This window comes from Carcharhinus amblyrhynchos, chromosome 8 (assembly GCF_965287045.1).
Source record: "Carcharhinus amblyrhynchos chromosome 8, sCarAmb.v2.hapA, whole genome shotgun sequence".
NCBI classification, from domain to species: domain Eukaryota; kingdom Metazoa; phylum Chordata; class Chondrichthyes; order Carcharhiniformes; family Carcharhinidae; genus Carcharhinus; species Carcharhinus amblyrhynchos.
In genome coordinates this window covers 111,979,253-112,003,864 of record NC_137331.1, presented here as the reverse complement: position 1 = coordinate 112,003,864, position 24,612 = coordinate 111,979,253, and the positions used below count along the sequence as shown (strand labels likewise).

Here is a 24,612-nt window from a genome sequence, read left to right as displayed (position 1 = left end):
AGCTGTTCTTGAGTCGGTCAGTAGGTGTTTTCAGACTTCTGTAACTTTTTCCCGACGGAGTTAAGGAGGAACTTCTTCACTCAAAGGGTGGTGAATCTCTGGAATTCTCTGCCCATTGAAGTGGTGGAGGCTGCCTCATTGAATATATTTAAGTCATGGGTATGATAGACAAGGGAATTAAGGGTTATGGGGAGAAAGCGGGAAAGTGGAACTGATTCACTTCAGACCAGCCAAGGTCTTACTGAATGGCGGGGCAGGCTCGAAGGGCTAGATGGCCTACTCCTGCTCCTATTTCTTATCTTCTTATGGAAGAGGGTAGAAAAGAGTCTGTCCGGGGCGTGTGGGGTCCTTGATTATTTGTGAGATGTTGACATCACTAGCTGGGCCAACATTTTATTGCCCACCATTAATTGCCCTTGAACCGAGTGGCCTCCTCAGGCCTTTTACAGAGGGCATTTTAGAGTCGACCACATTGCTGTGGATCTGGAGTTACATGTAGGTCAGAACGAATGAGGGTGGCAAATTTCCTATCCTATAGGACATGAGTGAAGCAAGTGGGGAATGTGAGTTCAAATCCCACCACAGCAGCTGGTGGAATTTAAATTCAATTAATAAAGTTTATTTATTTATTAGTGTCAGAAAGTAGGCTTACATTAACACCGCAATGACGTTATTATGAAAATCCCCTAGTTGCCACACTCTGGCATCTGTTCGGGTACACTGAGGGGGAATTTTTTAGCATGGGCCAATGCACCTAACCAGCACGTCTTTTGGAATAGGGGAGGGAACCAGAGCACCCGGGGAGAAGACTCTGCACAGACAGTGACCCAAGCAGGGAATGGAACCCAGGTCCCTGGCGCTGTGAGGCAGCAGTGCTAACCACTGTGCCATCGTGCTGCCCAAATCTGAAATTAAAAAAAAAATCTAGTCTCAGTAATGGTGACCATGTAACAACAGTCATAAATCCTATCTTGCTTCACTGCAGAGCGTACATACCACAACGAGTATCCATTTGACATCTGCAGTAAGCATGTAAAACTTGAATGCAAGTTGCGATTATTGTATCATATCCTCCTGTAAAAACAAGGAATTATTCCCAATGGGGTCCAGCTGCACAGTTCTTCCTTAACCAAGCAGTCATCCTCCAAGAGTCTGTTGACAAATTATTTCGCTGGGATTATTAACCACCAATTTTTGCCTCAACCCAAATGCACATATATAGTTCAGGAACCAACTCTAGATAGCAACAAGCACACCAAAGAGGTCACTGTGTTTAAAACAGATTTCAAATAGTTGCCCACAGAACTAAGTAGGAAATGAGACTTTATTTCCCCCACACGGTAGGTTAACATCTCAACCATCCGGAGGAGTAGGAAACAGAATCCATAATGTTTAAAAGGAAATTTCAAACAACGCATAAAGATTACAAATCAGTGTGTAAAATTCTTTTCCTCATGCCACCCCTAATACACACCACTGCCTCTTGGCCTGTTTACATGGATCAATGTACTTTTTAAAACAACAGGTCAACACAATGTGAATATACCAGAGTGGTTAGCACTGCTGCCTCACAGCGTCAGGGACCCAGGTTCAATTCCAGCCTCGGGTCACTGTCTGTGTGGAGCTTGCATGTTCTCCCCGTGTCTGTGTGGGTTTCCTCCGGGTGCTCCGGTTTCCTCCCGCAGTCCAAAGATGTGCAGGTCAGGTTGATTGGCCATGTTAAATTGCCCCTTAGTGTCAGGGGGATTAGCAGGGTAAGTATGTGGGGTTATGGGAATGGGGCCTGGGTGGGATTGTGGTCAGTGCAGGCTCGATGGGCCCAATGGCCTCCTTCTGCACTGTTGGGATTCTATCTGACCTGTAAGAGGCTTCACTTTACAGAATAAACGTACAGCAGGCTCTCAGTCCAAAGCTGTAACCTAATCAAGGTGTTCAGGAGACATTGGAACCACAGGCACAGAAATCGAGTGGTTTAGGAACATAGTTTGAACCTTTTTGCAGACATATTGAGAAAACTGCATATCCAGAGGCATTTTGGGAATCAAAACGAATGCCAACTTTTTGCAGACCTAAACTGCTTTGACCACATTGACACGATGCAGCAAGTCTGACCTTCCATGAAATATTTGTGGTCCATGCCTTCTAACGGGTAATATTTTCTCAGCACTTTGGCGTTTGATGATCAGCATTGGTGGAACAGATTAATAAGTAAACCATGCATACAATACAGCTTCAAAAAGAATTAAATATGCCAAGGAGTTAAACAGTACCCCTTCAAATACTTAGTGGCAACAGATGGAAACCAGTTGTGTTGTTTTAAGCACATTATTTTAACCGTTTCACCCCCAGGTTAGACATTCTTTTCTCGAAATGTTGAGTGTCCAATTACTATGCTGTGCCTCCAGCTAGATGCTAATGTCAGGCAGTAGAAACCGCAACCAACATTTTCCTGAGATAAACAGCCTTCAAACATCAGTGCCCAGGAGAACGGGACTAAATCATAATGTTCGTTTGGGGAACTAGTGCAGACACGATGGGCCGAGTGGTCTCCTTCTGCACTGTAACAATTCTGTGGTTGGGCGAGGTACTGGAAAGTGGCCATCAGTTGTAGAACAGCCACCCAGCGTAAGACAAGGGCCGCAGGAGAGGAAGACACGGGAGGAAAAATAAATATGGATCTAGACTTGAGTAACTGAAAAGAGGACGTTTTACAACACGCTCTGCATTCACTCAGAGCAGTGTTTTTAATTAACCTTTCACTCCCACGGATTTCAGGATATTCCGAAGTTTCTCCCAGCAAGCGAACGTGTCGGATTTATGGAGAAAGGGGTTAAAAGAGAGAGCAAGGGGAAAATAAAACTGGCTGCGTTTCCTGGAGAAAGTATTTCTGCAGCCCTTAAACAGATGTGCACTGGCACGTAGTGATGCGGCAAGCCTGTGCTTTTAATCACAATGCAGCCCCCGATTAGGAGTGGTTGTGCGAGTTCTGTCTGCTTTGAGGATTGTAGCAGGATAAGTCAACAGAGAAGCTGTTCGTGTGCAACACTGCCTACAGGGGGAAGTGAGCAGAATATTTATTAACAAGGCCAGCAGCCCTACGGATTTAACATAATGCAGCAGACTAAAGCCTAGCAACGCACTCGATTAAAAAAAACGTTGATTTCATTTTTCTGGCAGCTTTCTCGACTCAATAACACTTTGCATTCGGAAACACGCTGCAAGCGATGCAAGTTAACATTAGTGCTTAATTCAATTTTAGTGCAATCATACAGTTTTAAGGGGCGCAGGAGTGGGGCGGGTGTGACAGTGGGGAAATCTGGTGGTGCATCAGCTAGCCATCCTGTATCCCGCCTGGATTTACTTTTGACCGACTTCAGTGAGTAGGAGAAACTGGGCAGGCTGCCTAATGGCTGCAATCTGCCTTCTGCCTCATTGATGTTCAACTAACTATTGTCTCTCTGCTGCTGTCTCACTCAGCATGAAGCACACTGCATTTGAGAATTTAAAACCTCAAATTGAAACATCATTGTGAGAAGTTTCAATGTCTTTTCCACACTATTTCGCCATACCACTGCATCCCTCTGCCTGGCCAAATGTGCTTATTAAACATGTTTGTGATTTAAATCATACAACCCGAACCATATTCTGTTACAACTTTTTCTACATTTATAATCAAGCCCTAAATTTCTAAAGGAATCAAACCCGAATCCCGTGCGCCATGAGGCAGCAGTGCTAACCACTGCCTCACAGCGCCGGGGATCCAGGTTCAACTCCCACTCGGGTCGCTGTCTGTGTGGAGTTTGCACGTTCTCCCCATGTCTGCGTGGGTTTTCTCCAGGTGCTCCGCTTTCCTCCCACAGTTCAAAGATGTGCGGGTTAGGCGGATTGATCACGCTAAATTGCCCCTTAGTGTCAGGGGGACTAACTGAGGTAAATGCCTGGGGTTATGGGTTAGGGCCTGAGTGGATTGTGGTCAGTGCAGACTCAATAGGCCGAATAGCCTCCTCCTGCACCGTAGGATCCTATGATAACAAAAGTGCCAGGCCAAAGATGTACAGGTTACACGGCCATGCTAAATTGCCCATTATTGTCCTAAGATGCGTAAGTTTGGTGGATTAGCCACGGTAAACGTGCATGGTTATGGGGATAGTGTGGAAGGGGATATGGGCCTGGGTGAGATGTTCTTTTGGAGAGTCGGTGCAGACTCGATTGGCCGAATAGCCCCCATCTGCACCGTAGGGATTCTATGATTCTTTGTAATTCTACTGCAGGTGTTAATGCAGGGCAGCATGGTAGCACAGTGGTTAGCACTGCTGCCTCACATCGCCAGGGACTCAAGTTCAATTCCTGGCTTGGGTCATTGTATAGAGTTTGCACCTGCATGGGAGTTTCCTCCGCGTGCTCCGGTTTCCTCCAAATATGTACTGGTTAAGTGCGTTGGCCACACTGAATTCTCCCTCAGTGTACCGAGCAGGCACCAGAGTGTGGCCACAAGGGGATTTTCACAGTAACTTCATTGCAGTGTTAATGTAAGCCTACTTGTGACTAATAAATAAACTTCACTCTTACTTTACTTTACACATGCCTGTGAATAGAATATCAGCGTCTGGCTCATTTCAAAACTTTGCTGTAAGCACAGCCTACGATTTCCCCCCTGTTTATTCTAGCCCTGGGACCCAAGCCTTCTCAGCCAAGACCACAGATAAATATTTGGCTACCAAATCATTTCCCACATGTAGCCCAGTAAACCACCGCTATTTCCCCCTCCCACCAATCTTTATAGATACTCCAGATTGACGCTGATCAGAGCAATAAATCAGCAGACAGTGACTGAGGCCTGTTGCGGTTACACGGTTTATGAGATTATTATATTTTTGCAATGCAGCTTTAAATTTAGGGCCAATGAATGGGGGTCATGTGACCGGTTCTGCAGCCTGCTTGTCTGTAAGCCTGGGTGGCTCGATGTCTAAAAGATCAAAGAAAAGCTTAGATTGTTTTTTTCTGAGAAGAAGGTGCAAGGTATTGCTGTAGATTAAAGCGGACAGCTCACTTTAACAGCAAAGATAAAAGAATGAAAAGCTGGCCACACAGCGGATTACTGAACCAGTTAGTGGAGCTTTATTAGTTAGAGTGTTGCTTGCTTACAGTCCAGGGTGGAAGAGAGAGCTAATCTTGCAAACGCCTTTGTTGATGTCACCACATGATCAGTTGACTCTACACAAAGATGCAATGGTTAATAAAGCATAGAGACTTAGGAACATAGGATTGAGGAGCAGGAATAGGCCATTCAGGCCTTCCAGCCTGCTCACCTATTCAGTAAGTTCATGGTTGTCCTGTTGTGGTCTCAACTACACTTTCCTGTCTGCCCACAAACCTAAACTCCCTTGCCAAAAATCTACCAAAAAATGCCTTGAATAAATTCAATGATGCTGCTTTCTTGAGAAGAGAATTCCACAGACTAACAACTCTGAGCAGGAAAGATATTCTTCTCATCCTCATTTTACAAAAGGAGACTTCTTATTCTGAAACTGTATCCCCTAGTTTGAGTCTCTTCAACAGTGGAAACATCCTGCTGGTATCCATTCTATCAAGTCCTCTTAGGATCTTTCTATGAGATCACTGCTCATTCTTCTAAACTCCAATGGATATAGGCCTAACCACTTCAACCGTTCTGCATAAGATAAGCCCTAGGAGTGAGTTAAGAGACCATTCCCTGAACTGGTTCTAAAGCAATTATATCCTTTTTCAACTAAGTAGACCAAAACTGTACACAGTATTCCAGCCGAGTTCTTACCAAGGCCCTGTACAGCTGCAATAGAACTTCCAAACCCTTCTATTCCATTCCCCTGCAGTAAACACTAACTCCTCACCTCTGTTCTCTGCTAACCTACTGCCCTGCTCTCAATGATGAAAACTGTGCAGCATTTCTGGGACTGTGGCGCCTCAGAAGGTGTGGAAAAACACTTGGCCAGAAATGTAGCCCAGAGCAACTTTTAGAAATCAATAGCCTTAAAAGCAAACCTCAGGCCAGCTTCTGTATCAACCAGTCTCTGATCAGAAGGTCAAACCATCAAAGCGGGGAGAAAAAAAACCTTATAAATCAAAACACTGCACTTGCTGGAAATCTGAAATAAAGTCAGAAAATGCTGATTAACTCAGCAGGTCTAGCAGCAATATAGAGAGAAAAACAGAATTGACTCTTTACAGAATTCTACAGAAGGAAAAAATCTGCTAGTTAAAGGAACACACCTGGAAGAATTACAGTAAGAACTGTCACATCATTAGGTTAAAGTCCAACAGGTTTATTTGGAATCACGAGCTTTCGGAACACTGCACCTTCATCAGGTGAGTCAGCACTTTGAAAGCTCATGATTCCAAATAAACCAGTTGGACTTTAACCTGGAGTTGAGAGACTTCTTACTGTGCCCACCCCAGTCCAACTCCAGCACCTTCACATTATGGAAGAACTATGACAGCTTCATTGTACAGAGGAGACGTCAGGGGTAAGTTTTTCACTCAGAGGGTGGTGAGTGAGTGGAATCGGCTGCCATTGGTGGTGGAGGCGAACTCGCTGGGGTCTTTTAAAAGACTTCTGGATGAGTACATGGGATTTAACGGGATTGGGAATTACAGATAGTTCTATGGTCTGGTAGGTATGGATATGATCGGCGCAACTTGTGGGCCTGTTTGTGCTGTAGTTTGTGCACTGGAAAGCTTTAGATTGGCTAGGAGGGAGTTAAAGAGTGAGTTAAGAAGGGCTAAAAGAGGACATGAGAAGACTTTGGCTGATTGGATTAAGGAGAATCCTAAGGCGTTCTATAGATATGTTAAGAACAGAAGATTGGTTAGGGCAAGATTAGGGCCAGTTAGAGACAGCAGTGGGAAGTTATGTGTGGAACCGGAAGAGATTGGAGAGGCATTGAACCAATATTTCTCTTCGGTATTCACGCAGGGAGACATAAATGTAGCTGTGGAGAACACTGGGTTACAGGGTTGTAAACTGGCTAGTATTGCAGTTGATAAGGAGGATGTGCTAGATATTCTTGAGGGTTTGAAAATAGATAAGTCCCCTGGGCCGGACGGGATTTACCCTAGGATTCTCTGGGAGGCAAGAGAGGCGATTGCAGAGCCTCTGGCTCTGATCTTCAGGTCGTCGTTGGTCACAGGTACAGTGCCAGAAGATTGGAGGATAGCGAATGTTGTCCCATTGTTTAAGAAGGGGAACAGAGACTTCCCCGGGAATTATAGACCGGTGAGTCTTACTTCTGTTGTGGGCAAGGTTTCAGAAAAAATTATTAGGGATAGGATTTATAGTTGTTTAGAGAGTAATGAATTGATTGGAGATAGTCAGCACGGTTTTATGGAGGGTAGGTCGTGCCTTACTAACCTTATTGAGTTTTTTGAAAAAGTGACCAAAGAGGTGGATGGGGGTAAGGCAGTTGACGTGGTATATATGGACTTTAGTAAGGCGTTTGATAAGGTTCACCATGGAAGGCTTCTGCAGAAAATGCAGATGTATGGGATTGAGGGTGATTTAGTTAATTGGATCAGGAATTGGCTAGCAGATAGGAGACAGAGGGTGGTGGTTGATGATAAGTATTCGTCATGGAGTTCGGTTACAGGTGGTGTGCCTCAGGGATCTGTTTTGGGGCCACTGCTGTTTGTAATTTTTATAAATGATCTGGATGAGGGTATAGTTGGGTGGATTAGTAAATTTGCTGATGACACCAAAGTCGGAGGAGTGGTAGATAGTGAGGAGGGGAGTCATAGTTTACAGAGAGACTTGGACAAGTTGCAGAGCTGGGCCGAGAGGTGGCGGATGGAGTTTAATGCGGAAAAGTGTGAGGTAATTCACTTTGGCAGGAATAACAGATGTGTAGAGTATAGGGCTAATGGTAGGACTCTGAATAGTGTTGATGAACAGAGGGATCTAGGTGTATGTGTACATAGATCCCTGAAAGTTGGGAATCAAGTAGATAAGGTCGTTAGGAAGGCATACGGTGTCTTGGCGTTTATTGGTAGTGGGATTGAATTTAGGAGCCGCAGCGTCATGTTGCAACTGTACAAAAATCTGGTGCGGCCGCACTTGGAGTACTGTGTGCAGTTCTGGTCCCCACATTATAGGAAGGATGTGGAGGCTTTGGAGAGGGTGCAGAGGAGGTTTACCAGGATGTTGCCTGGTATGGAGGGGAGGTCCTATGAGGAGAGACTGAGGGATTTGAGGTTGTTTTCGCTAGAAAGAAGGCAGCTAAGAGGGGACCTTATTGAAACATATAAGATGATTAGAGGTTTAGATAGGGTGGACAGTGATAGCCTTTTTCCTCGGATGGAGAAAGCTAGCACGAGGGGGCATGGCTTTAAATTAAGGGGTGGTAGTTATAGGACGGATGTCAGAGGTAGGTTCTTTACCCAGAGGGTGGTGAGGGATTGGAATGCCCTGCCTGCTGCAGTTGTAGATGCGCCTAGTTTGGGGGCGTTTAAGAGATCCGTGGATAGGTTTATGGATGAAAAGGGATTGGTTTAGGTTAGAGGGTCAACAACCCAGCATGGGAAACAGGCCCTTTGGCCCAATGAGCCCGCGCCGCCGCATCACCCTACACCTATACTACCCTGCGTGTATGCGAGTGGAACCCCTAACTTAGCCAGATTCAGGGGAGAATAGTGTCAATTTGGTAAAACCAATCAGCCTAAGAGCACATCTTTGGGGTGTGGGAGGAAACCGGAGCGCCCGGAGGAAACCCACGCATCCACAGGGAGAATGCACAAACTCCCACAGACACAGGCCCAAATCCATGTATCTGCACAGCTAGCAGTGCTAGTCACTGAGCTGTTGCGGCGTCTGTCTACCGGTCCAGGATCAAGCACACACACCGACACGAAGTACTAGGCCACTCCCGGAACTTCCAAGAGCAGCCCATGCACGACCCGCCGTGTGCATGCCCCTCGTTTGACAACAAGGTGGACCTCCCACCTGCGGAATAAAAAGACAAACAACGTTAACTTACAAGCCTGCACTTCCGGTGTCTCCCGAGGATCTGACCTTATTTACTAGCCCCTACTATAACCCTCCATCCTCATTTCGCTCATGTGTCTGTCTAACTGAACCTTAAACGAGTCCAACGTTCCTGCCTCCACCACCCTACTCAGTAGTGCGTTCCATACCCCCACGACCCTCTGCGTAAAGAACCTTCCTCTCACATCCAAATTATACCTCTCCCCCCTCACCCTTAAATCATGACCTCTTGTATTTGTACCCAGTCTAGGGAGCAGTCTCTCACTGTTGACTCTATCTATTCCCTTCAGTATCTTATATACCTCTATCATGTCCCCCCTCAATCTCCGTCTTTCCAAGGAGAAAAGTCCCAGTTTCTCCAACCTTTCCTTGTAACCCAGTCCCTCCATGCCAGGCAACATCCTGGTAAACCTCCTCTGTACCCTTTCCAGAGCCTCCACGTCCTTCCGGTAGTAAGGTGACCAGAACTGGACGCAGTACTCCAAATGCGGTCTAACCAATGTTCTGTACAACTGAAGCATTAGACTGCAGCTTTTATACTCTATACCCCTTCCTATAAAGCCTAGCATTCCATAAGCCTTCCTAACAACCTTCTCCACTTGTGTCGCAACCTTCATAGACCTGTGAACCTGCACTCCCAGGTCCCTCTGTAGTTCTATACTCCTAATCAGTCTACCTTTTATCACATAGCTCCTCTCTGCATTATTCCTTCCAAAATGCATCACCTTGCATTTGTCAGGATTAAATTCCATCTGCCACCTATCTGCCCACTGCACCAACCTATCTATATCCTGTTGTATCACCTGACATTCCACTACAGTATCCGCCAACCCCACCATCTTGGTGTCATCCGCAAACTTGCTGATCACCCCACTTACGCTCTCTTCCAAGTCGTTTATGTATACTACAAAGAGGACAGGTCCCAGTACTGAGCCCTGCAGCACACCACTGGTCACTGGCCTCCAGCCCGAAAAGGTCCCCTCCACAACTACCCTCTGCCTCCTATTACCCAGCCAGTTCTCAATCCACCTAGCTACCTGACCTCGTATCCCATGCACCTTAACCTTTTCTACCAGCCTACCATGAGGGACTTTGTCATTACTGAAATCCATATAGATGACATCAACGGCTCTCCCATCGTCAACCGTTTTTGTCACCTCCTCAAAGAATTCCACCAGATTCGTAAGGCAAGACCTCCCTCTAACACCAATTTTAGAGGACCAATTTTCCCTCTAACTACTCTCTTGCTCCTAATATAGGAATAAAATGCCTTTGGATTTTCCTTAATCCTACCAGCCAAAGCCATTTCATGCCCTCTCTTCGCCCTTCTAATTCCCCTTTTTAGCTCCCTCCTACTCTCTCTATATTCCTCCAGCGCACTCTCCGTACCCAGTTGTTTTGTCCTAACATACGCCTCCCTCTTCTTCCTGAACAAGTCTTCAATACCCCCTGTAATCCACGGCTCCCTAACCCTACCTTTCCCATCCTTCCGCTTAACCGGAACATACCTCTCCTGCAATATTTTCATTTTGCCCTTAAAAACCTCCCACTTGCCAACCGTGGACTTGCCAGCTAACAGTCCCTCCCAATCAGTGTCCTGCAGCTCCCTCCTAATCTGGCTATAACTCACCTTTCCCCAGTTCAGCACCCTCCCGTTCGGCCGGCACTCATCCCTATCCATGTTTATCCTAAAGTAGACGGACTTGTGGTCATTGCTTTTCAATTGGTCAGTGCAACATCGTGGGCCGAAGGGCCTGTTCTGCGCTGTAATGTTCTATGTTCTATTAATTTGGGCCTTCTTTACAAAACACTTTACTGAGCCTAATCTCCTCTTTAGCAGAATAAAACTTTACCCATGGATTGCTTCATTTGAAAAGTGTATGTGTAGTGACTGGCCCAATCTGTCCTCTTCTGGGTAGATTCTTTTCAGTAGAATTGGTTCGAGTAGAAAAAGAATTATTCCTGATGGGACATGTTTGAAATATACAAATCTTTAAAGCTTTGAGGCCACCTACTAAACTGGCCAAGAGGCAGATTTTGCAAGTTTCAGGCTGTCTTTGATGGGGAGGGAGGGACATTATTTGCAGAACATTGATGGACAGAGATCTGTTTAATTCCTGTCCTGATAAATAAAAGATTTATGAGAGTAACGTATCTGATTACAAAAGCTGACTCAGTTTATTCAGAAAGGCACTTGCATTGAATCTTTTAACTCATTGCGCATAATATTGAAGTCACAAGTGACACCCTGTGTGACTGTGACAAAGGTAAACTTTTACTCTTCATCTCTCTTAGCCTGTCTGCAACCTCTGACGTGGCTTAACACACTATCCTCCTGCAACACAGCTCCACCGTCACCCATCTGGGATTGCTCTCCCTATCCAGTCGTAGTTAAACAATCATCTGCCTCTCTTTCTCTGCCTCTCTTTCACCTTGGTACCAAAGGACAGAGAACAAAACAAAGAAAATTACAACCACTTGGCAACAGTCAGAGGAATAGGCCCTTTGACCCTCCAAACCTGCACCGACCACATTGCCTGACTTAACTAAAACCCCCTAACCTTTCGAGGATCATATCCGTCCAATCCCATCCTAATCCCCTTAAAAGTCACTATCGTATCCGCTTCCACTACCTCCCCCAGCAGCGAGTTCCAGGCACCCACCATCCTCTGTGTCTAAAAAAACTTGCCTCATACATCTGCTTTAAACCTTGCCCCTCACACCTTAAACCTGTGCCTCCTAGTAATTGGCTCTTCCACCCTGGGAAAAAGCTTCTGACTATCCACTCTGTCCATGCCTCACAATCTTGTAGATTTCTATCAGACCGCACCCTCCCTCCCCCTGCTCCCCCGCCCCCCCAAACAACCTCCATCATTCCAGTGAGAACAAACCAAGTTTCTTCAGCCTCTCCACATAGCTAATGGCCTCCATACCTGGCAACATCCTGGTAAATCTTTTCTGTATCCTTTCCAAACCCTCCACATCCTTCTAGTAGTGTGGTGACCAGAATTGAACATTATATTCCAAGTACGGCCTAACTAAGGTTCTATAAAGCTGCAACATGACTTGCTAATTTTTAAACTCAATGCCCCAGCCGATGAAGCATGCCTTATGCCTTCTTGACTACCTTCTCTGCCTGCATTGCTACTTCCAGTGACTTGTGTACCTGTACACCCAGATCCCTCTGCCTATCAATGCTCTTAAGGATTCTGCCATTTACTGTATATTTCCTCTCTATAACAGACCTTCCAAAATGCACTACCTCAAATTTGTCCAGATTAAACTCCATCTGCCAATTCTCCACCCAAGTCTCCAAATGATCTATATCCTGCTGTGTCCTGATGGTCTTCATCGCTATCCACCAATCTTTGTGTCCACAAACTTACTAATCAAACCAGTTACATTTTCCTCCAAATCATTTATATATATTACCAACATCCTATCTCTTATCCACATGCTGTCCCTCAGCAACATCATCTCAAACACAATGTCAATGTATGGTGACAATACCCATACCTTTCCACTGCCTCTCTCGAATCCTTCATTGTCTCTAAATTATCAGGGTGCTTGCCCATCGCCTAGTAGTGGATCAGCAATATTGGAAGAGAGGGCCATCCCCTTTAGTCTATGCTACAAATTCTGTTCCCCAGCCACCAGCTGCATGCTTTTCCCTGGCAACAGTCAAGAGACTGAACCTGTTCTCCGTCTTGGTGTCATATTTTGCCTCGAGATGAGCTTCAAACCACACAGCCACATTTTGATTTATTTTCATATTGGTAATCTCACCAGAATCTACCATTAAGAGTACACTTGATGGAGCTCCAACATCTGTCTCTGTACCTTAAGGGCGGAAGCTGGCAGGTATAAACAAGGTTTATCAAAGGCATTAATTATTTAGTTAGTTTGTATTCTATGAAATGTAGAATGCAAGGGAATGTCTGCCCGTCTTTCGTTTTGTTAAAATTGGAGACGTTGATCTAATGGCAGATTCATCAACTCACATTTGTAATCCAGATCATTAGCGCTGGAATGTAGAAAATAGAGGATAGGACTGTCACTCACCATCGGCTGTAACCTTAAGAACTTAAGAACATAAGAAATAGGAGCAGGAGTAGGCCATCTAGCCCTGCTAGACGGGCAGACATTCCCTTGCATTCCACATTACATAGAATACAAACTAACTAAATAATTAATGCCTTTGATTTGCTGAAACAAAATTCTGCATTTGCTGCAATGGACGTATGAAATAGGAGCAGGAGTAGGCTATTCAATCCCTCAAGCCTGCTCTGGTGGATCTGATTGTGTTTAAATTCACATTCCCATCTATCCTGATGCCTAACAGGAAACTACTGACTTCCACCTAAAAGCATTCAATGATCCCACCTCCATCACCCTCTGAGGCAGACAGTACCAAAGCCCCACATCCTCAGAAAAAATTCTCATCATCTCTACTCTAAAAGGGTGATCCCCAATTTTAAATAGTGTTCCCTAGTTCTGGATTCACCCACAAGAGGAAACATCCACAATAACCTTTGACATGGCACCATATCAAAAGCCTTCTGGAAATCCAAGTATGTCTACAGGTTCTCCTTCATCCATGGTACATCTTAGTTCATCAAAGAGTTCCAATAAACTGGTTAAACATGATTTCCCTTTCACAAACCATGCTAACTCTTCCCAATTATTTTGTGTTTTTCTAAGTGCCCTTCTTAATGATCAATCCTAGCACCTTCCCCAAGACAGATATTGAGTTAATGGACTTGGTCAGATTGATACAGAGCACTTGTTTTCATAAACCATCCAGCTTATCACTGTTTGCATCTATGTGAGGTGATGGACATGCAGCAAATGCACTGGCGTTGGGGTAGCTCCATATGGCGCACGTCTGCTGATGGCCAAAGTGACAAAACCGTGAGGGGCAGATTCCTTCACAAGAGGTGGTTATCAGGTGTTGTTGAGGGTTGCTGTTCTTGGGACTGACACCTGTTATTGATGTGGTCATTGATAGTGGTGCACTGTCAACCTCCAGGTAACACTACCATTTCCCTCAGTTGTTGGCTAGTGTGGCCCATGTGCAAAAATCTTTATTTAAGACCTTGGAAATATCCTGGAAGTGGAAGTGCAATGCTTAAAGCAGGAAAATTAAATCCCTCACAAAAATTTCCCACTGTTCTTAATGGAGAATTTAAGAAGAGTAATATTCAAACAAGATTGATAAATTGTGACAGTAAAACTCTGAATTTTATGGAAATAGAATATAGAGTTTCTACAGTGCAGAAAAGGCTATTCAGCCCATCGAGTCTGCACTGCCTCTCTGACAGAGTATCTTACCCAGACCATATCCTCTGTTCTACCCCACATTTACCATGATTAATCTAACACACACATCTTGGGACATGAAGAGGCAATTTAGCATGGTCAATCCACCTAAACTGCACATCTTTGGAGTATGGGAGGAAACTGGAGCACCTGGAGGAAACCCACGCAGACACTGGGAGAATGTGCAAACACCACACTGTCACCCAAGGCTGGAATGAAACCTGGGTCCCTGGAACTGAGAGGCAGTAGGGCTAACCATTGCGCCACTACATTGGATCATTTAAACGAGTAATATGTAACACAGCATAGTCGTGACAATACATACCCCGGCCACAATCAGGTTATGGGAACTCTCGGATGGAGGGGAGGATTTTCTTTATACACAGTCAGCCATTTTCAAAGCCTAACAAAAAGTGGGCATGAGGACAACACCTGCCTGAACATCTCAAACCAGTTGATTTTTGCATGCCGTGGCTGGTTGCAGCCATTTTATGCACAGCACTATCCCACAAACAGAAGATTGAACTCTTTTAAAAAAAAGTGGACTTAAAATAGAGACATGTGATGATGGCAGCGCACCCAAGGAACAATAACCTTTTTCTTTTTTTTTTACAAATATAGACCAATCTACTGTGTTTGTCTAGCCTTTTCTGATCTTATTTCACCTTTCTCCTAGCTGTTCGGAATATCAAATTAGACAGTGCAGGAAGTCACTTAGCCCACTGTGCGGAATTTCTGAAAGGCTTGTTCCATTCTCCTCCTACTCTCTTTCCCCATAGCCCTGTAAAATTTACTTTTTAATCTATCCTTTTTCAAAGCTTCCACCATCCCTTTCAGAAAATACATCCCAGATTGCATTAAGTTTTGAGATAAAAATAAAAATTCTTCCGCTAGCTTTTGTAACGATGATCTAAAATCTGCTTCCTCTAGTCATCAATTTACCTGCCAATAGAACCAGGTTCTCCCCACCAAACCGCCCACCCCATTACTTTAAATATATTTCGTCATCTTTTCTACCCCCTCAGATGTCCAAATATTTAAATTGATCATAATCTCATCAAGTGGATGCCTTGCATATATCCCAAGTACGCTCCATTTAAATCCATAGCATTGCAGCTTTCACTGCAAGCACCTGTGCCAGGAGATTTCACATTTATGGCACAGGAGAGGCCATATAGTCCATTGAGTCTATGCCAGCTTTCCTTGGAGCAATTCATTCATTTCCATTCTCCACTCCATCCATGTGGCCTTGCAAATTTCCATCAAGAGCCCATCCAATTTCCTTGTGAAATCCTTGCACCATCCTAATCGGCATCACCAGTCGTTCTAGGTCATTACCATTATCTACGTAAAAAGATTCTTCCCCACATTTCTCCGGCATTTCTTGCCCACAACATTATATCTGTGCCCCCTAGTTCTGGTGCTATTAGCAAATTGGGATCAGTTTTTGCTGGTCTACCTTATCCAAACCCATAACAATCCTGTACTTATTCTGTCGAATCTCCCCTCAATCTCTTTTGCTCCAAGGTAAACAACCCCAGTTTATCCAACCTGACTTTGTAGCTAAAATTACCTATTCCTGGAACCAATCTGGTAAATCTGTTCTGGTTAAACCTCCTAACAAAAATGTTGTAATACACATAATACTCTACTTGTGTACAACCAGACCTTCAAGGGCAGCACATGGCACAGTGGTTAGCACTGCTGCCTCACAATGCCAGGGATCTGGGTTCAATTCTGGCCTCGGGTGACTGTCTGTATAGTCATTTAATACCTCACCTATTTCCTCTGGCTCCACACATAGTTTCCCCCCCCTTGTCCTTGAGTGAGCCAACCCTCTCCCTGGCTATCCTCTTGCTCTTTATATGTGTGTAAAAAGCATTGGGATTTTCCTTAATCCTGCTGGCCAATGCTTTTCCATCACCCCTTTTTAGCTCTTCTTACTCTTGCTTAAGTTTCTTTCTACTTTCCTGTATTCCACACTTGCGTCGTGTGTTCCTAGCGTTGACAAATGCTTCCTTTTTCTCTTTGACTAGGCTCACAATATCTCTCATTATCCAAGGTTCCCAAAACTTGCCATACTTATCCTTCATCCTTAGAGGAATGAGCCGGTCCTGAATCCCTATCAACTTACACTTGAAAGCCTCCCACGTGCCAGATGTTGATTTGTCCTCAAATATTTGCCTCCAATCTACATTCTTCAGTTCCTGCCCAATATTGTTGTAATTATCTTTCCCCTAATTTAGCACCTTAACTTGAGGATTACACTTATCTTTATCCATCAGTACCTTAAAGCTTACTGAACTGTGGTCACTGTTCCCGAACTGCTCCTCTACTGAAACATCGACCACCCGGCTGAGCTCATTCCAGATCCAGTGTGGTCCCTTCCCTATCTGGACTATCTACATACTGTTTCAGGAAGCCCTCCTGGATGTTTCTTACAAACTCTGTCCCATCCATACCCCTAGCACTAGGTGAGTCCCAGTCAATATAGGGGAAATTAAAATCTCCCACCACAACAACCCTGTTACTTTTACACCTTGCCAAAATCTGCCTACACATCTGTTCCTCAATCTCCCACTGGCATTGGGTGGCCTATAGTAAACCCCCAGCATTGTGACTACACCTTTCCTATTCCTGAGCTCTGTCCACGTTGCCTTGTTGTATGAGCCCTCCGAGGTGTTCTTCCGGAATACAGCTGTGATATTCTCCTTAACCAATAGTGTAACTACCCCATCCCTTTTACATCCCCCTCTATCCTGCCTGAAACATCTGTATCCTAGACTGTTAAGCTGCCAATCCTGTCCTTCCCTTAACCAAGTCTCTGTAATGGCAACATTTGATTCCAATTGCCTGGTACTAATCCAAGCTCTAAGTTCATCTGCCTTACCTGTCACACTTCTCTCATTGAAACAAATGCACTTCAGTCCACCAGACACTCTCTGATTTGCAATGCCACCCTGCCTGCTGTTTCACTCAGTCTTAATGGCCCTATTCTCTCATTCCCCTTCAGCTAATTCACCTTGGCTTTGGGTCCCACCCCCTGCCAAACTAGTTAAATCCTCCTGTGTGACACCAGCAAACCTCCCAGCCAGAACAGTTGTGCCTCTCCAGTTTAGATGTAACCCATCATTCTTATACAGGTCCCATCAGCACTAGAAGAGACTCAAAAGTTCAGATATCTGAAACCCTCCCTCCTACAGTGTTGAGCTGCACTATTTGCCTATACTTAGCCTCACTAGCACATGGCACAGGCTTGGCCTTTTGGCTAAGATCAACTGTAGTATCAACATGCTGTGTTTGGTTGAAGTCATTAGGTTACATTTTAGCTTCATTTGAAGCAATTTTTAAAAGCGGCATCTTGGCCTATTGGCAAATAAGATCAAGCCTTGGAGGAGGAGCAATGCCTACTCCAATCAGCTTGGATCATGTAGATCAAACCCAATTCAGGAGGCGAGAGCCCTGTCTTGTCAGCTTGGATTGAGAATGTCTCAACTTGTTGAGACTCTGAATTGGACTGGATTTGATTGAATAAATCCTGAGAAGTCCTGCTTTTCAACTTTCTACCTAACTCCCTAAACCGCTGCTGCAGGACCTTATCATTCTTCCTGCCTATGTCATTAGTACCAATATATACCACAACCTCTGGCTGTTCACCCTCCCCCTTCAGAATGCTTTCTGTCTGTTCAGAGATATCCTGGACTCTGGCACCCGGGGGGGGGAAGCGGGGGGCAACATATCATCCTGGAGTCTCTTTCACATCCACACAAACGCCTACCTGTGCTCCCTAACCATAGAGTCCCCTATAACTATTGCTCTAGTCCACTTTGTCCCTCCCTGCTTAACAACAGGGCCAGGGAGTTTGCACATTCTTCCTGTGTCTGCGTGGGTTTCCTCCAGGTACTCCAGTTTTCTCCCAGTCCAAAGACATATGGGTTAGATGGATTAGCCATGCAAACAAATTGCCCCTTCGTGTCAGGGGGATTAGCAAAGTAAATACGTGGGGTTATCGGGACAGGGCCTGGTGGGATTGTTATCGATGCAGGCCGAATGGCCTTCTCCTGTGCTATAGGGATTCTATTTTAAGAATAATCAATACAGTTGGTGATGAAACACTGTACATGAGGCTGTAAAGATAACCTCTCTCTCACGCCTAGGCTTAGTGTAGTCTAAAGTGGACTGAATGAGGGAGGCCTCCTCCCAGCCAGAATCCAGCTGGGAGCTGAAAATCTGGCTTCAGTCATGTTTTGGCAGACTGCGCAATATTACATGAGCTGCCAGCATTTCATTCAGACACGCATGTTTATGCCAGAAAACAAGAACTGGTGCAGCTGGACCTCAGTTTTATCTGGTCTATCCACGTGCCTGCACAGAATACCAACGGTAACGTATCAAAATCGGGAAAGATATGGAAAACAGAGTGTGTCAAAGCAGGAACTCCGTGTCTCGACGTTTCAAACATTGAGCAATCCCTTGCTGAGCCAGTCATGTGGTTTATACTCAAAGCATTAGTCATGGAACATGGATCCAGGCAGCTTTGAAATGTAAACCTAATCACAGCTTTGTTTAGATATCGTACAAAACAACAGCCGGTTGGGCACACACAGCAGCTGCACCACAGTCTGACAAGTATTCAAACTGCAGGAAACAAGGACAGGAAATTCTCAAGACGGTCAGGCAGTACCTGAGAGAGAGAGTTAACGGATTCAATTTTCCTCCAGGCGTTGGGACCCCGACATTGAAACCATGTGAAGGCCCCTGGACCACATCCAGTCGCAGCTTACACCTCAGTCGCTGCATTCACATTCAATGAAGGGTTGTGGGCAGGATCGTCACACGGAAGGCTCATAAGAACTAGGAGCAGGAGTAGGCCATCTGGCCTCTCAAGCCTGCTCCGCCACTCAATAAGATCATGGCTGATCTTTTCGTGGACTCAGCTCCACTTATCCACCCGCTCACCGCAACCCTTGATTCCTTTATTGTTCAAAAATTTATCTATCCTTGCCTTGAAAACATTCAATGAGGTAGCCTCAACTGCTTCACTGGGCAGGGAATTCCACAGATTCACAACCCTTTGTGTGAAGAAGTTCCTCCTCAACTCAGCCCAAAATCCGCTCCCTCTTATTTTGAGGCCATTCCCCCATAGTTCTAGTTTCACCCACCATTGGAAACAACTTCCCTGCTTCTATCTTTTCTATTCCCTTCATAATCTATATGTTTTTATAAGATCCCCCCCACCTCCCCCCCCCCCCCCCCGCAATTCTTCTGAATTCCAATGAGTATAGCCCCAGTCTGATCAATCTCTCCTCATAAGCCAACTCCAGCCAATCCTCTCAACTCAACTCCCTCAATGCAAATGCCCACAGCACCGAGTGGCTGGTAGTCCTTCTGCGAAAGGTGGGTGTTGCTGAGGGACACAGTTGAGTGCAAGGGCACCTCAAAATGGAGTCTCTCTCAGGGTGTCTTGCTGAACATAAAGGACCCAGAAGCGGTAGGGCCACGAGTGTGGAGGGCCACCACCTGATGCTGAGAAAGTTCTGTCAACGTGGCATCATGACCCTTCGCTGGCTCTTCATTGGAGCAATTTGCAGCCTGCTCCTCTGAGACCCGCCCAGAGGACAGCGAGGGCCAGAAAGCCGTTCCAACGGAATTTCTTGCTACATCTCGGGGTTCCCTTTCCTGCTGCCATCTTTAGGCACCAGACAAATTCAGGCCATCCTTTCGGGGGAGTGGCCTTGTCTCGGACGAACAAACATTCACTCTATTTCTCTCTCCTCGGTCGCTGTCTGACCTGCTGAGTATCTGCAGCAGTTTCTGCTGTCACCTCAGAATTCCAGCACACGTGTAATCCTTTATAATTTAAAATACAAATGCAGACTTCATCAGAAACATTTCCTTTTGTTGCAGTGTGAGTTATAATCATGTGACACGTACTAAAGCCTGATTAAACATGATGTAAAGTTACATCATAGTGAAGGTTAGGATTGTTTTCGCTGGAGTTTAGATGACTGGCGGCGAGGGGGGTGGGGGGGGGGGGGGTGGTGCAGCAGCGAGAGAGAATCTCATAGAGACTTATAAAATTCTAACAGGACTGGGCAAGGTAGATGCAGGGAGGATGTTCCCGATGGTGGGTGAGTCCAGAACTGAGGACTCAGGGTAGACCATTTAGGACGGAGGTGAGGAGACATTTCTTCAGCCAAAGAGTGGTGAGCCTGTGGAATTCATTAGCACAGGAAGTAGTTGGTGCCGAAACGTTGAATGTATTCAAGAGGTGGCTGGATATCGTACTTGGAGGCATTTGGAATCAAAGGGTAAGCAGGAAGAAAGCAGGATTAGGCTATTGAGTTGGATGATCAGCCATGATTGTAATGAATGGCGAAGCAGGCTCGAAATGGCCTCCTCCTGATCCTATTTTCCATGTTTCTATGTTACCATAAACTAGCTTCAGACATGGATTTATCAGGGCGTGTGTGTATGTTTATAAATCCTAACCCTAGGGACTGTTTGACCCATTTACAGGTATTTCCTGTTTTTTAACTTACAATATATTATGCAGCAACAGTTCTCATTCTTCTTTAACACCCGGGTCCAGAGATCTCTGTTGCAACAATCTGCGCCACACGCAACACCCGAGAGTCCTCTTAATATCACACAGCAGTTCTAATTCATTCTGAAGCCAGATGGCGAAGGAGCAAACCAGATGGCAATCCTTTACTAATACCAGATTTATTTACAGAATGCAGCTTTATAAATGTCTTCCTCCCCCTGAACCAATACTCGATATCCCAGAAATCCCCCTTTATACTTTACTATGGCGATAGTGTCACAGTTTCATTCAGGGAGTCCAAGTTGTCATGGCAGCATGCACTTTCCACAGGCAGGAAAGTACAGCCCAGAATCAGATCAGCCATCGAAAGGAGGAACCAGCTGAAGGGGCCGAATGGCCTTTTCCTCCTCCTAATTTCAAAGTCTGCATGTATGCTGCAGTCTGGATTTATGAACAGTGATGGCAGAGGATCCAATTTCTTTCATCACACTGCTGACCAGGAATCTCTCCTGCTCTTACCACCTGCTATTGGTGTATGTTGGAAGGTTTTGCAGGTTGATAGCCAACTTTTATCAGATGCTCTTTCCTATGATAGAAAAGTCAAGTACTAGGGGACTTAGGTTTAAGATGCGTGGGGAAAGGTTTAGAGGAAATGTGTGGGGCAGGTCTTTTTTTACACAGAGGGTGGTGAATGTCTGGAACACGCTGCCCAGGGAGCTGGTGGGAGCAGGTACAATAGTGGCATTTAAAGGACAACTAGATGTACCGATGAATAGGATGGGAATGGAAGGATATGGACTCCATAAGCGCATATGGTTTTAGATTAGGCAGGCATTACGATTGGCGCAGGCTTGGAGGGCCGAAGGCTCTGATCCTATGTGGAACTGTTCTTTGTTCTTTTTTGTCTGCACGATGAACACATCTTCCTTGGCCATCAGGTCCCAGAGTGGGACATTGTTTAAGCGCCATCCAAGCTGACATGTGAAGGATGCCTCCATGTACCAGATATCATCATCTTCACCCCAGTATGAAAGCACTGCCGTGGTCAATGTAGGAAATGTGGCAGCCAACATGTGCACAGCAAGCTCCCACAAAACAGAAAGCGATAATGACCAGTTTGCCTCATTTAGAGATGTTACATTAAGGACAAAGATTGGCTGGAATATTGGGGGAGATCGCTCCTACTCGTCACTGAACAGGGCCACAGTGTACATCCACTCCGGAGGCAGGGGGCTCCTCAGTCCAATCCAAACACAAAATGGACTACAGTGGTTTAAGAAGGCAGCTCACCACCACCTTCTCAGTTAGGGATGGGTTATAAACACTGGCTGAGCCACCGAAACCCACATACCGTGAAGGAATTAAAAAAAACTCATCCAAAAAAAAACGTCCAACTCACTGAGTATTGCTACTGGACTGTCAGCTTTTGGACTGTGTAAACCGAGGGGCTAAAAACACAAATCAGTTGGGATTCAAGCTGAAGAGCATTAAATATAACAAGGTTGTTGTCACTTCACCATCACATTGATTTATTAGTTCAGCTTACCTGAATAAGGCACTTGCTAACATCACTGGCACACAAAGCCTTGTTGCACGCACTGGCACTGGTGATCCAACAAGCAAACAACACCACAGCAACGACAGGTACTGCAACATTCCTGGACTTCATCTTTCCCAGATGAGGTACACAACGCCTGGGACTGCCGAGCTGTACTGGGAAGGGATGGAGCAAAAATTCAGTTTTTAAAAATGGCAATGAATTCATTTAAAAAAAACTAATGCTACACAGGATTTTACTGTGTTAAATATACAGAGTGAAATAAGTATTCCCACTGTCTTTGATTTTACACATTTCATAAATTCAACACTTCATGTACATCTGAAATATTGTCATTTATTGATATTTAAAGTAAAGTTTATTTATTAGTCACAAGTAAGGCTTACATTAACACTGCAATGAAGTCACTGTGAAACTCCCCTCGTCACCACATTCCTGTTCGGGTCAGTGCACCTAACCAGCACGTCTTTCAGACTGCGGGGGGAAGCTGAAGCACCCGGAGGAAACCCACACAGAAACGAGGAGAACGTGCAAACTCCACACAGGCAATGACCCAAGCTGGGTTGTGAGGCAGCAGTGCTAACCACTGTGCCACCAGGCCACCCCTTAACGATATCATTAATGGCTTTTGTTGAAATGAACACAGTACATACTGAAACCTTGCTCCATTCCAGCAAATCAACTCATTGAAGCTTTTTTCCAAATGAACGGTATGTGACCCTGCTGTCTATCCTTTGCCCCAGAGTTGCTATTTGAAACACAAAGATTTGCAGCCTCCAGCTGTGCAATCCAACCCATCGGCAACCTGACCCTATTCCTTAGGCATGAGCTTCCATTCTTTCATGGACTGTGGGTGTCACTGGCTAGGCCAACATTTGTTGCCCATGCCTCATTATCCAGGGACAGGTAGTGGTGAGCCACTTTCTTGAACTGCTTCAGTCCATGTGGTGTGACTGCATGCACATTGCTGTTAGGAAGTGAGTTGCAGGATTTTGATCCTGCATCATTAAAGGAACAGTGATATAGCTTCAAGTAAAGATGGTGAGCGACGTGGAAGAGGAATTTCCACACTGTTAGAATGTAGCCAGTGACAAATTTGTATTGGATGTAGTGTGACCTTTGGGAACAAGATGTAAGGGTCAGCTGACCAGGTAAAACATGAAACCAACCACAAAGTGGCATAATAGTCAGCTGAGTCACTATAAATAAGGAACTATGTAGAATTGTAGGAAGCAGGGAGTGGCCTAGAGTGAGGCCTCAAGTTTGGAGTAATGATGTTTCTTTATTAAACCCTTTCTTTGATTTATAAGTTGGAATACATTTTGTTGTTGTTTCATTAACTGCATTTTGAAGAGTTCTTCTGAAGAAACACACCCATACATCTGTTGCCCTTGTCCTAGATACCAGAGGTGCAGGATTTGGAAGATGCTGTGGAAGGAGCCTTGACGAATTGCTGCAGTGCACCTTATCTGTGGTATACACAGTTGCCACTTTGAGTTGATGGTGGAGGGAGTGAATGTTTAGGGTGATGGATGGGCTGCTGATCAAATGGGATTCTTTGTCCTGGATGGTGTTAAACTTCTTCAGTGTTGTTGGAGTTGCACTTATCCAGGCAAGTGAAGAGTATTCCATCACATCTCCCGACGTGTAGATGGTAGACAGGCTTTGAGGAGTCAGGGGTTGAGTTACTTGCCTCAGAATTTCCAGCCTCTTGTAACGGCAGTATTTACATGGCTAGTCCAGTTCAGTTTCTGCAGGATTCAGCAATGCCATTGAATGTTGTGGGGAGATGGTTAGATTGTTGAAAGTGGTCATTGCCAGCACTTGTGTGGAACGAATGTCACTTGCCGTTTATTAGCCCAAATCTGACTGCTGTCCAGGTCTTGCTGCATATTGGCACAGACTGCTTCAGTATCTGAGGAGTTGTGAATGGTGCCGGACATTGTCAGCGAACATCCCCCACTTGTCACCATGTGATGGAGGGAAGGTCATTGATGAAGCAACTGAAGATAGTTGGGCTGAGGACACTAACCTGACAAACTCCTGCACTGATGTCCTGGAGCTGAGCTAACTGACCGCCAACAACCACAAACATCTTCCTTCCTGCTCAGTATGAGCCTCACAGGTGAACAGCTCTCCCCCGATTCACATTGACACCAGTTTTGCTACAGCTCC

General features: G+C 45.2%; 1 protein-coding gene across 1 annotated transcript in view; it reads right to left on the bottom strand.

Moving 5' to 3' along the window:
- Window positions 1-22,590, bottom strand: part of twsg1a (twisted gastrulation BMP signaling modulator 1a) — a 45,278-nt gene extending 22,688 nt beyond the window's left edge. Inside the window, exon 1 of the mRNA XM_080194657.1 lies at window positions 22,426-22,590. Coding sequence (XP_080050783.1) covers window positions 22,426-22,548 — 123 coding nt within the window. The 5' untranslated portion in view covers window positions 22,549-22,590. The remainder of the gene's footprint in view (window positions 1-22,425) is intronic.
- Window positions 22,591-24,612: the final 2,022 nt, after the last annotated feature.